General features: G+C 27.5%; 1 protein-coding gene across 1 annotated transcript in view; it reads left to right on the top strand.

Annotated features, from left to right (window-relative positions):
• Positions 1-8,659: 8,659 nt before the first annotated feature.
• LOC111686545 (ATP-binding cassette sub-family G member 1) overlaps positions 8,660-15,860 on the top strand; it is an 8,755-nt gene continuing 1,554 nt past the window's right edge. The window contains exon 1 of the mRNA XM_046950532.1: positions 8,660-8,694. Within this exon, the coding sequence (XP_046806488.1) occupies positions 8,660-8,694 (35 nt within the window). The remainder of the gene's footprint in view (positions 8,695-15,860) is intronic.

The raw sequence follows: 15,860 nt of genomic DNA, 5'->3' as shown, positions 1-15,860 counted from the left end.
TCGGTCAAAGTTCGCCTAAATTTGTTCCGTGTTTAATATAACAGCAAGTTAAGCCTAGTTTAACTGAGGAGTAAGAAACCCGTCCTAAATTTAACATTTTAAACCCCTGCACATCTTTTATAAAATACCTTTTGAATATAAAGATTCAATTACTGGTGTGATTCATGCCTTTTAAAAAACAAAACATTTCAAATTAGAAATTAGTGATTTTGAAGGCAAGAAGCGTGCAGTAAAAATAATCAAACAAATCTTTTTTTGTAAGAATAACAACACTATTAAATCTATAAATATAAAAAAATGTTATTACTCGTATCATTGCAAATTGTTTTCATTTTAAATGAATTAATAAAATTTGCAAGGAAATTCTACCCATAAAAAAGTAGAAAAAAAGTAAAGAATTCTTCAGATATTTTATAGCACACTTGTACTAGTTATTATACGGTTAAATTTTATTTTGTAAATTTTTTGGGTTGATTTTTTTTTGTATTTCTTTTTTTTTTTTGGCTGAAGAGGAAGTGGCAAATTACATTTAATTTTATCAGTGAATAAAATGAAATGAAGCGAAAACTAAACACAAGATTTTCGAGGTCGTATGTCCATAGGTAGATACATTTGTTCCTTCATCAATTCATCTCGTTCTTTTCAAAAAACATTATCTTTGTTGTTTTTGTGAAAACATTGTATATCTACAAGTTGTTGTGGAGAAAGAAGTGTGGGTACGAGTATAATAAGTTTGTTACTTTTTTATTTTTTGTTAAACAGTTTCAATTTGTTTTTATTTTAATTTTTTTTTTAATTTTGTTGGCCAGTTCTGCTCCCTAAGAAGTGGTAGTAGAAGTAGTACGAGCAGTAGAAGTTTTTTGTTGTTATATATATTTTTTTGTTTTGCAAGGCATCAAGTGAATGAATAATATGTGTTTTCTTTTTTGTTTTTTTTTTTGTTAAAATGATTTGCTCAAATACATATATAAAAAATAAAATTTTGTTGTTAAATTTAATTTGGTCATTACTTGGTCTTTCATTCGTTTGGATACGATGCTCAGGTGTGGAATTGTTTTAAGTATTTTACATGAAAATGCCATTTAAATGTTTAACATGAAGGAGTTTAATTTGATCTTGTGTTTCTTTTTGTTTCGTTTTTGTATTTTTGGAATGTTGTATGAATATACATATGTACATGATATTGTACATACAACATACAAAAACATGTACAAACATATTCAACATATTTTATGACCTTAACCGCTAATTTGATGAACCTTAACCCTCTAATGGATTGTAAGCATAAACTATAGAGTCATTTGAATTGTCGCATACTTTTTATTGCAGAAATACACTAAGGGGCTAAAATCTCACAGAAGTATGTATATCTAGTCTAGACTAGACTATAGATTAGACTGTAGACTAGACTATAGACTAGACTATAGACTAGACTATAGACTAGACTATAGACTAGACTATAGACTAGACTATAGACTAGACTATAGACTAGACTATAGACTAGACTATAGACTAGACTATAGACTAGACTATAGACTAGACTATAGACTAGACTATAGACTAGACTATAGACTAGACTATAGACTAGACTATAGACTAGACTATAGACTAGACTATAGACGAGACTATAGACTAGACTATAGACTAGACTATAGACTAGACTATAGACTAGACTATAGACTAGACTATAGACTAGACTATAGACTAGACTATAGACTAGACTATAGACTAGACTATAGACTAGACTATAGACTAGACTATAGACTAGACTATAGACTAGACTATAGACTAGACTATAGACTAGACTATAGACTAGACTATAGACTAGACTATAGACTAGACTATAGACTAGACTATAGACTAGACTATAGACTAGACTATAGACTAGACTATAGACTAGACTATAGACTAGACTATAGACTAGACTATAGACTAGACTATAGACTAGACTATAGACTAGACTATAGACTAGACTATAGACTATAGAATATAGAATATAGAATATAGAATATAGAATATAGAATATAGAATATAGAATATAGAATATAGAATATAGAATATAGAATATAGAATATAGAATATAGAATATAGAATATAGAATATAGAATATAGAATATAGAATATAGAATATAGAATATAGAATATAGAATATAGAATATAGAATATAGAATATAGAATATAGAATATAGAATATAGAATATAGAATATAGAATATAGAATATAGAATATAGATAGAATATAGAATATAGAATATAGAATATAGAATATAGAATATAGAATATAGAATATAGAATATAGAATATAGAATATAGAATATAGAATATAGAATATAGAATATAGAATATAGAATATAGAATATAGAATATAGAATATAGAATATAGAATATAGAATATAGAATATAGAATATAGAATATAGAATATAGAATATAGAATATAGAATATAGAATATAGAATATAGAATATAGAATATAGAATATAGAATATAGAATATAGAATATAGAATATAGAATATAGAATATAGAATATAGAATATAGAATATAGAATATAGATATAGAATATAGAATATAGAATATAGAATATAGAATATAGAATATAGAATATAGAATATAGAATATAGAATATAGAATATAGAATATAGAATATAGAATATAGAATATAGAATATAGAATATAGAATATAGAATATAGAATATAGAATATAGAATATAGAATATAGAATATAGAATATAGAATATAGAATATAGAATATAGAATATAGAATATAGAATATAGAATATAGAATATAGAATATAGAATATAGAAATATAGAATATAGAATATAGAATATAGAATATAGAATATAGAATATAGAATATAGAATATAGAATATAGAATATAGAATATAGAATATAGAATATAGAATATAGAATATAGAATATAGAATATAGAATATAGAATATAGAATATAGAATATAGAATATAGAATATAGAATATAGAATATAGAATATAGAATATAGAATATAGAATATAGAATATAGAATATAGAATATAGAATATAGAATATAGAATATAGAATATAGAATATAGAATATAGAATATAGAATATAGAATATAGAATATAGAATATAGAATATAGAATATAGAATATAGAATATAGAATATAGAATATAGAATATAGAATATAGAACATAGAATATAGAATATAGAATATAGAATATAGAATATAGAATATAGAATATAGAATATAGAATATAGAATATAGAATATAGAATATAGAATATGGAATATAGAATATGGAATATAGAATATAGAATATAGAATATAGAATATAGAATATAGAATATAGAATATAGAATATAGATTATAGAATATAGAATATAGAATATAGAATATAGAATATAGAATATAGAATATAGAATATAGAATATAGAATATAGAATATAGAATATAGAATATAGAATATAGACTATAGACTAGACTAGACTATAGGCTAGACTAGACTATAGACTAGCCTATGGACTAGACTATAGACTAACCTATAGACTAGACTATAGACTAGACTATAGACTGGACTATTGACTAGAATATAGACTTAACTATAGACTAGACTAAAGACTGCACTATAGCCTAGGCTATAGTCTGCACTAAAATCTATACTATAGACAAATTTTTGGTCCATACTGCAAGCTAAACTGTAGTCTATACTATAGTCTATACTGTATAGCCTAAACTATAGTATGTACTATAAACGAAACTGTTATATTTTACGAACAGCAAATTTCCTACTAAAGCCACATCCTTCCGTTGTAAAATTAATCAAAATATTTTTTTTATATTTAAAATTCATTTATTATTTTTGTTTGTGTTTTCCGATTATGTTAGTGCGAATAGCAAAATGTTCTCACACATTTCATGCTGAGTCCTTTTGTTTGGTTTTCTCAAATCGGAAGTTGCATAAAAATGTGATCATCACCATGATCTTCTCAGTTTTACTTGTACTTTCACACACACACACACACTCGCGTATTACTAGTAAAATGAGAGAATCAATGATGGTGATTCTTTTCCACAGTAACAGTAACAATAATCATAATATTTTGTTGTTGTTTTCTTTAAATTATAAAAGATAGAATCCTTTTTTTTTTGAAATAGATGTCGAAATCTTATTAAAAAATTAATGTTGCCTTTTTTTATTAATCATTTTTCTTATATTTTTTTCATGAATTTTTATGTGGCTTCCGTGCCACCTGTTATTATCATATATAGAGAAGCACTTGAATTGTTTTTGGGTTTAAACCCTTATGTTGCTTAAAAAACCAGGATTCTTAGGGAGATAGATGGATGATCTCTTTCTTGGTTTTATACAGTAGATTTTTCTCAAGTGATTGCACTGAGTTGCACAATAGTTTTTTTTTTTAGTTTTTTTTGGTATTGTTCATCTAGTAGTAGATACAATAACAGGAATCGTCGTTTTAAGAAAACAATAAAATATTAATATTTATATGGGTGTTTTTATTGGTTTTATAACCAAATGTTACTTTCTCAAAATTAGTTTTTGTTTTTCTCCTAAAATGCATGAAATGAGTTTTCACTTTTTGTTTCCTTTTTTCTTGGCCTTTTTTTTGTTCGTATTTAAAACAATGGAAATGTAATTTTAAATATTTCAAATTTGTTCAACACTATCAAAACAATATCAATTTAATGAGTCAATGATCATTTTTGAAACTGACATTTATGATTGTTACTTCCGATGTGGGGATGCTGTGTGTTGCGGGATTGTTAGAATAGGAACAAATGTTTATTTTTTTTAAATTTTTGCTTTATGATTATAAAAGTAAAATCTGTTTTAAATTAATTTTAAAATTTATCCCTACAAATTTAAGAGAACATATATATATCTTCTTTGGAATAGATCTGAACTAGGAATACGATTCTATCAAAATGTTGTTTCGTAACAGTATTTAACTAGTGTCAAAAAAACTAGTTGTTCGATAATGCTTTGAAAGTAGAACGAGTTCCAAAACTAATGACGATATAAATAGGAGTTACGGTTCCTATTTAAAAATCTAAAGTGGCTCTATTTGCAATCGGTTTAAAACTACTTAGTTAGAGATCAATTTTATAAAGGAGCAAGAAGTTTAAACTACGTCATTTTGAGTCTTCATCATTGTCGAAGCGAATAGCAACCCAGCAAATCTAACTATTTAAACTCAACTACTTTAAACTCAATTTGTAAGAGAAGGTTTTCATTACATATTACAATCGTCTTGTTCTTTTTTTATAACGTCTCTGTTTGTTTTGATAACAAATCTAGTCTGATTATCAGTTGTCAGACTATAGTCTTGATTATAAGTCAGTACATTGTTTTGACTATAAATCAGTCTATGGTTTTCAGCATAAATCAGTTTATAATAGATCATTCTATATTCTTGGCAATAGATCAGTGTATGGTCCCGTCTATAGATCAGAATATATTCTTGACTATAGATTATCTTTAGCCAAAACTAATGATCTTAAGTTTTGCTTATATATCACCTTATTATCTTGACTATAGACTAGTCTATAGATCATGTGGGGACACTTCGTTTTACATAATATAATTTTTAATCTTGGTTGTTTTCGATTTTTAATTTGACATTTTGTTAAAATAAATTTTCCAGTTTTTATTATAAAATTCAACAAAATAAGTCGTAAACTTATTACCCAACACTGGTGACCCCGACAAAAGCCGTAACATGCCAAACAATAGGCCATCAACAAGAAGCGTTACAAGAGCACAAGCTTCTCTTGCTGAAAATGATAACAATATAGACGATAACGAAGAATTCGTTGAAGCACCACAATATGTTAATCCAAATGATAATGCTGGCACATCCTCTCCAGGAACACTTTCATACTCGTCAAAAGTGCAAATACCACAACTGCAAGGATACTCTTCCAATACATTGAATCGTGGTTTATTCGCTTAAGGGCGTTTCCTCAATCAGTATGTAGTCTGATCTATAGTCAAAGATCAGTTTTGTTTGTAGGTTTGTAGACTGTCTTGACTAAAGATCAGTATATAGTAATGTCTGTAGATCAGACTATAGACCAGCATGTAGTCTTGACTATTGATCAATCTGTAGTCTTGTCTATAGATCAGCCTAAGTTTTGACTATAAAACAGTCTTGACTGTTGATCAATCAATAGTATTATCTGTAGATTGATCTATAATATTGTATATAGATCAGTCTATATACAATATTATAGATCATATGAAAGTTGATCAATCTACGATCTTGAATATAGATCATTCTATTGTCTTGATGGTAGATCAATCTATAGTCTTGATAGTTCAATCTATACTTTCGACTATAGGTCAATCTATACTCTTGACTATAGATCAATCTATACTCTTGACTAAAGATCAATCTATAGTCTTGACTAGATTTCAATCTATAGTATTGACTATATTTCAACCTATAGTCTTGACTATAGATCAATCTAGAGTCTTGACTCTAGATAAATCTACAGTCTTGACTCCAGATCAATATATAGTCGTGACTATAGATCAATCTATAATCTTGACTCTAGATTAATCTATTGTCTATAGTTTTGACTCTAGATCAATCTATAGTCTTGACTATATATAGTATTGACTATAGATCAATCTATAGTCGCGACTATAGATCAATTTATATTCTTGACTTTAGATCAATCTATAGTCAGACTATAGATCAGTCTATAGTCTTGACAATAGATCAATCTATAGTCTTGACAATAGATCAGTCTATAATCTTGACTCTAGATCAATCTATAGTCTTGATTATAGATCAATCTATAGTCTTGACTCTAAATCAATCTATAGATTTGACTCTAGGTCAATCTATAGTCTTGACTATATATAGTATTGACTATAGATCAATCTATAGTCGCGACTATAGATCAATTTATATTCTTGACTATAGATCAATCTGTAGTCTTGACTATAGATCTATAGTCTTGACTATATATAGTATTGACTATAGATCAATCTATAGTCGCGACCATAGATCAATTTATATTCTTGACTATAGATCAATCTGTAGTCTTGACTATAGATCAACCTATAGTCTTGACTATAGATCAATCTATTATCTTGACTCTAGATCAATCTATAGTCTTGACTAGATATACTTAGTATTGACTATAGATCAATCTATAGTCGCGACTATGGATCAATTTATATTCTTGACTATAGATCAATCTATAGTCTTGAATATAGATCAATCTATAGTCTTGTTAGTTAGTTAGTAGTTTGGTAGTTTAGTTAGTACGATAGCTGGTTAGTTCGTTAGCTAGTTAGTTAGTTAGTTAGTTGAATTATTTTCTCAATTGGATTGCTTTTTAATAGAGCTACAGTCGATTTCGTTTGGTTTACTACAGCATTGCATTAAATCTACAAATCCATTATATTATTATATAACACCCTAAGAACCTAAACGGTCTTCATCAAAGTCTCAATTACAGCGAATTCTTCTTAATAAGTTTACAATTCAAACGAAAAATAGCAAACAATCACGGTTTATTGCGCAATTATTTTACAATATCCCCATAAAATTTACCAACCACAAACACATTACTACACGATCCATTGTTGCTAAAGCAACAAAGAAAAATAACTTGATAATTAGTTTGTAACAATTTATACTTAAGTTCTCGAGTATTTGAATTGTAAAACACTTTCCATTGAAGAAGAGTTTATTCTTTAATTCATAAAAAAATAACACGAAGAAATACCAAAGGAAAAATTACAATCAATGAATTGTTTTTTTTTTATTTTATAACAAATAGATCTTCCAATGCCGGTTACTTACAAATTGCAACAAAATTTCAGAACAATGACTCACTTTTTACACAACTGTGGTGTATGTTCTTAATGCAATGAATGAAAACATGAAAAAAACACAAAACTATTTGTAAAGTAATTTTCGAAAATAAAGTGTTACAATTGTCGAGATTATAAAATTATATAAATATACTTGAAGTAAGCAGCAATAAATGGTAGATGAAGAATGTTAAAGGGTTTGTAATTTGAACGAATGTTTTGAAAAAAATGTACAATGCATGTTTAAGACCTTGTAATGATGTAAATACATTTCTTTCTCAATACTTGGAATAATCGGACAGTGGGTATGTCCTCCGGGGTGATGCCAGTGAGAGGAGGATGTATAGTCTAACGTTTTCTGTTGAAGTTTAGGTTAAAAGCTTTTGCTACTTGTCACCGAAAACATTATTTTTACTGATCCGTACGTGGTTAGGTCGAAACAATGGACCTTGAAAGCAGATCCGCAGATATAAGTTTTTTTAGATTTAAACTTGAACTATTTTCGCGGCCATGTAGATGTCATAATTTTCTTTGATAATAAAGATATTTATTATTTATAAATTAAATAAAAAAATATTCTTAGTTTTTCCTCATATATGTATATACCCCAACGGCATTGGCCTATATATTTGTCCCATATATAAGGGGGCACGTGCTTAAAACACTTTGTCCCTTATTTTTTATCAATAAAGAAAAACAAAAAGAATCTTTATCAGAATTCAAAAAACACAAACATGACAAACTTCAGATAAAATGCAATGTAAAGCTAGATTGCGTGACTGTCAATTAACATAAAATACAGAAGACAATGTGAAAATAAATATATGTAAAAATGGAACAAGTGCTACAACTCGACGGCACTTGTCTGTAAGACTAAGGGATTTTTTTTTTGAGAAACATTTTTTATAATTATAAAAAGTATTCAAAATTAATTTTTGTGAAAACTAAAATGAGAAAGTAAAGAAAGAAACTCTAACCTGACCATTTAGTAAGTCCCTTGAGGCCGTGAAAGTGATGTCAAAAACAAACTGTCAAAAAGTTTAAAAAAGAGAGAGGAATAGAGAAAGAGGAAGAAAATTGAATATTTTTTATTAATGCTTTCTATTTTTATTATTTTATAAATTAATAAATTTAAAAAAAATTGTAAATCTCTTTTTTCCCCTGGATCCGCGCTTGGTATTGACTATGGTTCAGTCTAAAGATCTATTTATAAACTGATCTATTGACTATAGATCAGTTTATAGTCTTGACTATAGATCAATCTATAGTCTTGACCATAGACAAACTATAGACTTGACTATAGATCAATCTATAGTCTTGACTAAAGATCAATCTATAGTCTTGACTATAGATCAATCTATATAGATCTATCTATAGTCTTGACTATAGATCTATCTATAGTCTTGACTATAGATCTATCTATAGTCTTGACTATAGATCTATCTATAGTCTTGACTATAGATCAATCTATAGTCTTGACTAAAGATCAATCTATAGTCTTGACTATAGATCAATCTATATAGATCTATCTATAGTCTTGACTATAGATCTATCTATAGTCTTGACTATAGATCTATCTATAGTCTTGACTATAGATCTATCTATAGTCTTGACTATAGATCTATCTATAGTCTTGACTATAGATCTATCTATAGTCTTGACTATAGATCTATCTATAGTCTTGACTATAGATCTATCTATAGTCTTGACTATAGATCTATCTATAGTCTTGACTATAGATCTATCTATAGTCTTGACTATAGATCTATCTATAGTCTTGACTATAGATCTATCTATAGTCTTGACTATAGATCTATCTATAGTCTTGACTATAGATCTATCTATAGTCTTGACTATAGATCTATCTATAGTCTTGACTATAGATCTATCTATAGTCTTGACTATAGATCTATCTATAGTCTTGACTATAGATCTATCTATAGTCTTGACTATAGATCTATCAATAGTCTTGACTATAGATCTATCTATAGTCTTGACTATAGATCTATCTAGTCGTGACTATAGATCTATCTAGTCGTGACTATAGATCCATCTATAGTCTTGACTATAGATTAGTCTATAGTCTTGACTATAGATCAGTCTGTAGTCTTGACTATAGATCAGTCTATAGTCTTGACTATAGATCAGTCTATAGTCTTGACTATATATCAGTCTATAGTCTTGACTATATATCAGTCTATAGTCTTGACTATAGAACAATCTATAGGCTTGACTATAGAACAATCTATAGTATTGACTATAGAACAATCTATTGTCTTTACTATAGATCAATCTATAGTCTTGACTATAGATCAATCTATATGCTTGACTTTAGATCAATCTATAGTCTTGACTTAAGATCAATCTATAGTCTTGACTATAGGTCAGGCTATAATCTTGACTATAGGTCAGTCTATAGGCTTGACTATAGATGAATTTATAGTCTTGATTATAGATCTTGACTATAGATCAGTCTATAGTCTTGACTATAGATCAATCTATAGTCTTGATTATAGGCTTAACTATAGATCAATCTATAGTTTTGGTTATAGACTTGACTTGAATCAGTCTTGACTTTAGATCAGTTTATGGCCTTGACTTTAGTCTAGTGTCTTAACTATAGATCACTCTGTTGTTTTGACTATAGATTAGTCTAAAGTCTTAGGGCATAATTAATGTTAAAGCGCGATATCTATATATGTCTGATCGTATTCATCATTCATCAGATCATTTTCCTGAAATTCAATTCGTATTTTTTTATATTACAAGATATTCCTATACAATGTTTATAAACTGTATTGTGAAAAATGCATAAATTATTACATCAAAATAATTTTTACAAAATTTTCTTTAAACTAAAGAAAAAAAGCAATATGAGGATTAAATTATCATGTTCAATTACTTGCAGTTTATGCTTAAAATCAATCCATTTATGATCTTTTTTGTCAGAACTATTAAAGAGAAAAAAATATTTTTTCCGAAATGAAACTAAAATTTTACACATTACAATCTGACAAAAATTGCGTGTTCAATGCAATATTGTTAATTTTTTTCTCACTTTATAATGGGTGGTCGTTTTTTATACATACATACATACATACATACATACATACATACATACATATATGTATGTATACATTTTTGATGAAATGGTTGTAGTGAAAGGATTGCTGGTAGTGGAAGCATTGATTTGTATACCAAAAACCAGGAATATTGACAAGTTTAATATTCATTAAACTCATATTAAATGTGCCATTGTTGTTTGTAAAAAAAACGCTCATACAATCATTTTTTTACAGTTTGCAAACTCTTACCATGAAATCCAACAACTTGTACCTATTGTCGTCAGCACGAAGCATCTGACAATTCCATAGTATCAATAAAAAAGTGTTTAATATTTGTTTTCTGTTTATTTTTCAAACAAGGTTGACTTTTTATTGTTTTCGCAAACAAATGTTTACTTTTTCTTATGTAAATATTGTCTATGAAATGATGACGTTAACAATGATGCAATCAATTGAGATGCATACTATATCATTTGTTCTTTACTTGGAATTTTTATTAAGTTACAAAATTTTGAAACTTTAACTGCCTTATGCAAAAAACTTCTATTAAGTTGACAATTTTTAATAAAATCTGTTTTTTTATATGGAAAAAGTGTATAAGACATTAAACTGATCTGCACTAACTAAAGTCAAGATTCTAGTCCGATCTTTAGTCAAGGCAATTGAGAAAACTACAGTCAGGACTATATATTGATCTATGTTAGAATATTGATTGATCTATAGCTCTGAATATATTATGCTCTATAATAAAGATCATAGAGTGATCAAGAACATAAACTGATCTTATGTCAATACTATATAGTCAAGATAAAAGACTGATCTACAGTCAAGACAATATATTGATCTACAGCTAAGACTACAGACTGATCTATGGTCAAGACTAAAATAGACTGATCTATAGTTATTATTCTATACTGATCAATAGGCAAGAATATAGACTGATCCATAGCTGAGAATATATATTGATCTATATACAAGAACATAAACTGATGTAGCGTTAAGACTATAGAATAATCTATAGTCAAGAACCTAGACTGATCTACAGACAATACTATAGACTGATCTACAGACAGTACTATAGACTGATCTACAGCTAAGACTACAGACTGATCTATGGTCAAAACTAAAATAGACTGATCTATAGTTATTATTCTATACTGATCAATAGGCAAGAATATTGACTGATCCATAGCTAAGAATATATATTGATCTATATACAAGAACATAAACTGATGTAACGGTAAGACTATAGAGTAATTTATAGTCCAGAACCTAAACTAATCTACAGACAATACTATAGACTGATTTACAGACAATAATATAGACTGATCTATTGATAAGACTAAAATAGACTGATCTATAGTTATTATTCTTTACTAATCAATAGGCAAGAATATAGACTGATCCGGAGCTAAGAATTTATATTGATCTATATACAAGAACATAAACTGATGTAACGCTAAGAGAATAGAGTAATCTATAGTCAAGACCCTAGACTGATCTACAGACAATACTATAGACTTATCTACAGCTAAGACTACAAACTGATCTTTAATCAAGAATAGTTAAAATATAGGAAAAACTGAAAGCAAAACAATTTTAGTTGATAGACTGTCAGACTATATATTGATATATAGCCAAAAACAAAGTATATATTTTATTCTGTAGTCAAGGTTATGGACAGATCTATAGTCAAGGCTATAGACTGATCTATAAACAGGATTATAGATTTATCTCTTTTGTAAACTATAGACTGCCCTACATTCAAGACTTTAGAGTGATCTACAGCTAAGACTACAACTTGATCTATAGTCAAGACTATAATAGTCATTACTATAGACTAGTCAATAGTCAATACTATAGACTAATGAATAGTCAAAAATAAAAAGTTTTTAACACTCAAGACTATCTATAGTCAAGACCTTAGACTGATCTATAATCAAGACCATAAACTGATCTATAATCAAGACTATAGAATGTTTTTGTAATTAAGATTATAGACTGATCTATAACGAAAACTTTAGACCAATCTACAGCTTAGACTACAACTTCTGATCTGAAGACTATAATAAAGACTATGATCTACAGATAAAACCACAACATGATCTATAGACAAGACTATAGACAATAGTCAATACTATTGACTAGTGAATAGTCTACAATATAGACTTATCACTCTATAATCAATACTTTGGAATGGTCTATATTCTAATAGTCAATATTATAGACTAGTAAATAGTCTACAATATAGGCTTATCAGTCTATAATCAAGACATTGGTATTGTCTATATTCAAAATTATAGACTGATTTGTAATCAAAACTTTTGACCGATCTGCAGTTTAGTCTACAAATTTATCTAAAGTCTTTCATAAAAAAGACTAAAGAATGATCTATAATCAAGACTATAGACTGATCTTTAGTTAAAACTACAACGTGATTAATGGTCAAAACTATAAAAAACTGATCTATAGTCATTAATATATACTAGTGAATATTATGGACTAGCGACAGATTTATCAATCTATGTAATCAAGACTCTAGAATGTATTGATCTATAATCTAAACTTTAGACTGATCTACTGTTTCGATCTTTAGACTATAATAAACGGATCTATATTAATTACTACAGACTAGCCAAAGGTCATCAATATAGACTTATCCGCTTAAAAGTAAATATTACAGACTGAACCCTAGTCAAGTATACATAATTATTTAAAGTAAAGACAATAGACTGATATACAGCCAAGTCATTAATATAGACTAGTTAAGAGTTTAGAATGTATTGATATATAATCAAAACTTTCCACTGATCTACTGTTTCGACTACAACTTGATCTATAGATCAAGTTGTAGTCTATATATAGACTATAATAAACTGATCTATATTAATTACTACATACTATTCAAAAGTCAACAATAGACTAAGCTACAGTTAAGACTATAGACTGATCAAGAGTAAGGTAAAAGTATAGAATGCTCTCTTGTCAAAAATATACACTTATCTATAGATTAGCCTTTAGTCTGAACATTAAACTGATCTAAGTACGTTCAGTACAGATTGATTTATAGTCAAGACTATAGATCAGTCTAAAGTCTGAGTATTTCCGTTTATATTTATTAAATCTAGAAATAAATTATTTCTTAATTTAAAGTTTAAATAAATTCCAGAATATTTTAATTAATTATTAATTACTCTCATCAATAACTCTGAAAAATAGTAACAAAATTAAATATTACTTCTAAGAAAACATAGAAATTGAATAATGTATAATCTTTTAACAAATAGTAAAGTGTAACAACACACAACATGATCCAAATTTCTACCAAGAAAATAAAATTGAATTGAAAGAAATGTAATATTAAATGTCACTACAACTACCTACAGAGATATTGTGTTGTAATTTTTCTTTATAGTATATGTTGTTTAAAACACCCATAACATATCCTTAAGCGGCTTTGCACGGTCTTTGATGTCTGTCTGTCTGTATGTGTCTGTGTTCAACCTTCTAGACTCGAATTGTTGTTAGTGGTCAAAATCAATAGATTTTTTATGATGATTTTGAAATGTTTAATTTTTTTTGTTTACCTTATTTGTGATCTTGTAAGACTCAATGTTTTGCCAACAACATGTTGTGTGTGTGAGTTGTGTGACACTGTTGGGTTCCCATAAGTCAGTCACCGTGAGCAGAGAGTTTTTTTGGGTAAAATCATTGATTTCTATCATTGACAAAACTTGTTAAACATTTTGTAATATTTCTCAAATCCTTGTGGCGCCTTTAAAATTACTCATGTACAAATTACATTTTTTTTCAAAGATTTAGATTGTTAGACAAGTGATCTTGTTAGTAAAATGATGTTAACATATGTGAAGTGTGAAGATCTATTTTAGTCTTAAGATTAATACGAAGGTTTAAGATATAAGTACTAGATTAGTATTATGTTAAACTTTATAAAAATAAATTAAACAAAATGATTTAAATATGGATAATAAAGTATTTCTGATCACAAAAGAAACAAACTAAAAACCTCAATGAGTCTGCTATGTATTTTAAATAGTAATTTATAAAAATCCTTTTAAGTTCTTTATTTTAAAATTTAAAACTAATTCCCGAATATCATGTTTGATCAATTAAACAATTTTTTTAAATTTTAAATCTAAAATTTTACTTACCATAACCACATCTATTTAAATGTTATAACCAAAAAATTAAACAATTCTTAAGAACTATAAACATTGGTCAACATATTGATCAGTTTAAAAGAATTCTTAACAAATCATTTGAGGTTTTAGCAACAAACCATTTTACAACTAAGTACAATATGTATCCCTTAAATTTCAATAAAATTGTATATTTAACAAAAATCTTACATAAGATAAAAAAGCAAGCAAATAAGCAGACAAATCGCCAATTTTACGCATATCGGATACGCCAATAACAAAGCATTTTACTTTTATCGTTGTCTCCTTTGGCAGTCGTAAATATCGTGTATCTTGCTTTAATCAAAACTGATAGGAAAGTGTGTAAGAATATGTTTTGAAAATACTTACGATAAAAAGAAATCGAAACAAATTATAAGACAATGAAGGATAACTAACACACACACATATATAGAGAGAAGCATTTATAAGGAGTCAGTAAGTTTAATCAGACGCAGGTGTAATCGAAAGGCGTTCGTAAAACAAATGTCACAAAAAGTTTACATAAAATTGCAATGATAGTATGTAGTAGGCCACCTTACAAGATCACAAAGAATAAAAACGGAATGTTAAAGGAATGAATTCTTTAGATTCTATAAAATGTATGATTTATAGAACTGAATTAGAACTGAACAAGAACTGAAGTAGAACTGCACTAGATCTGAACCAGAACTGAACTAGAACTGAACTAGAACTGAACTAGAACTAAACTAGAACTGAACTAGAACTGAACTAGAACTGAACTAGAACTGAACTAGAACTGAACTAG

This window comes from Lucilia cuprina, chromosome 4 (genome assembly GCF_022045245.1).
Source record: "Lucilia cuprina isolate Lc7/37 chromosome 4, ASM2204524v1, whole genome shotgun sequence".
Taxonomy (NCBI): Eukaryota; Metazoa; Arthropoda; class Insecta; order Diptera; family Calliphoridae; genus Lucilia; species Lucilia cuprina.
Note: the sequence above shows the minus strand (reverse complement) of the source record. Positions and strands in the feature narration are given on the sequence as shown.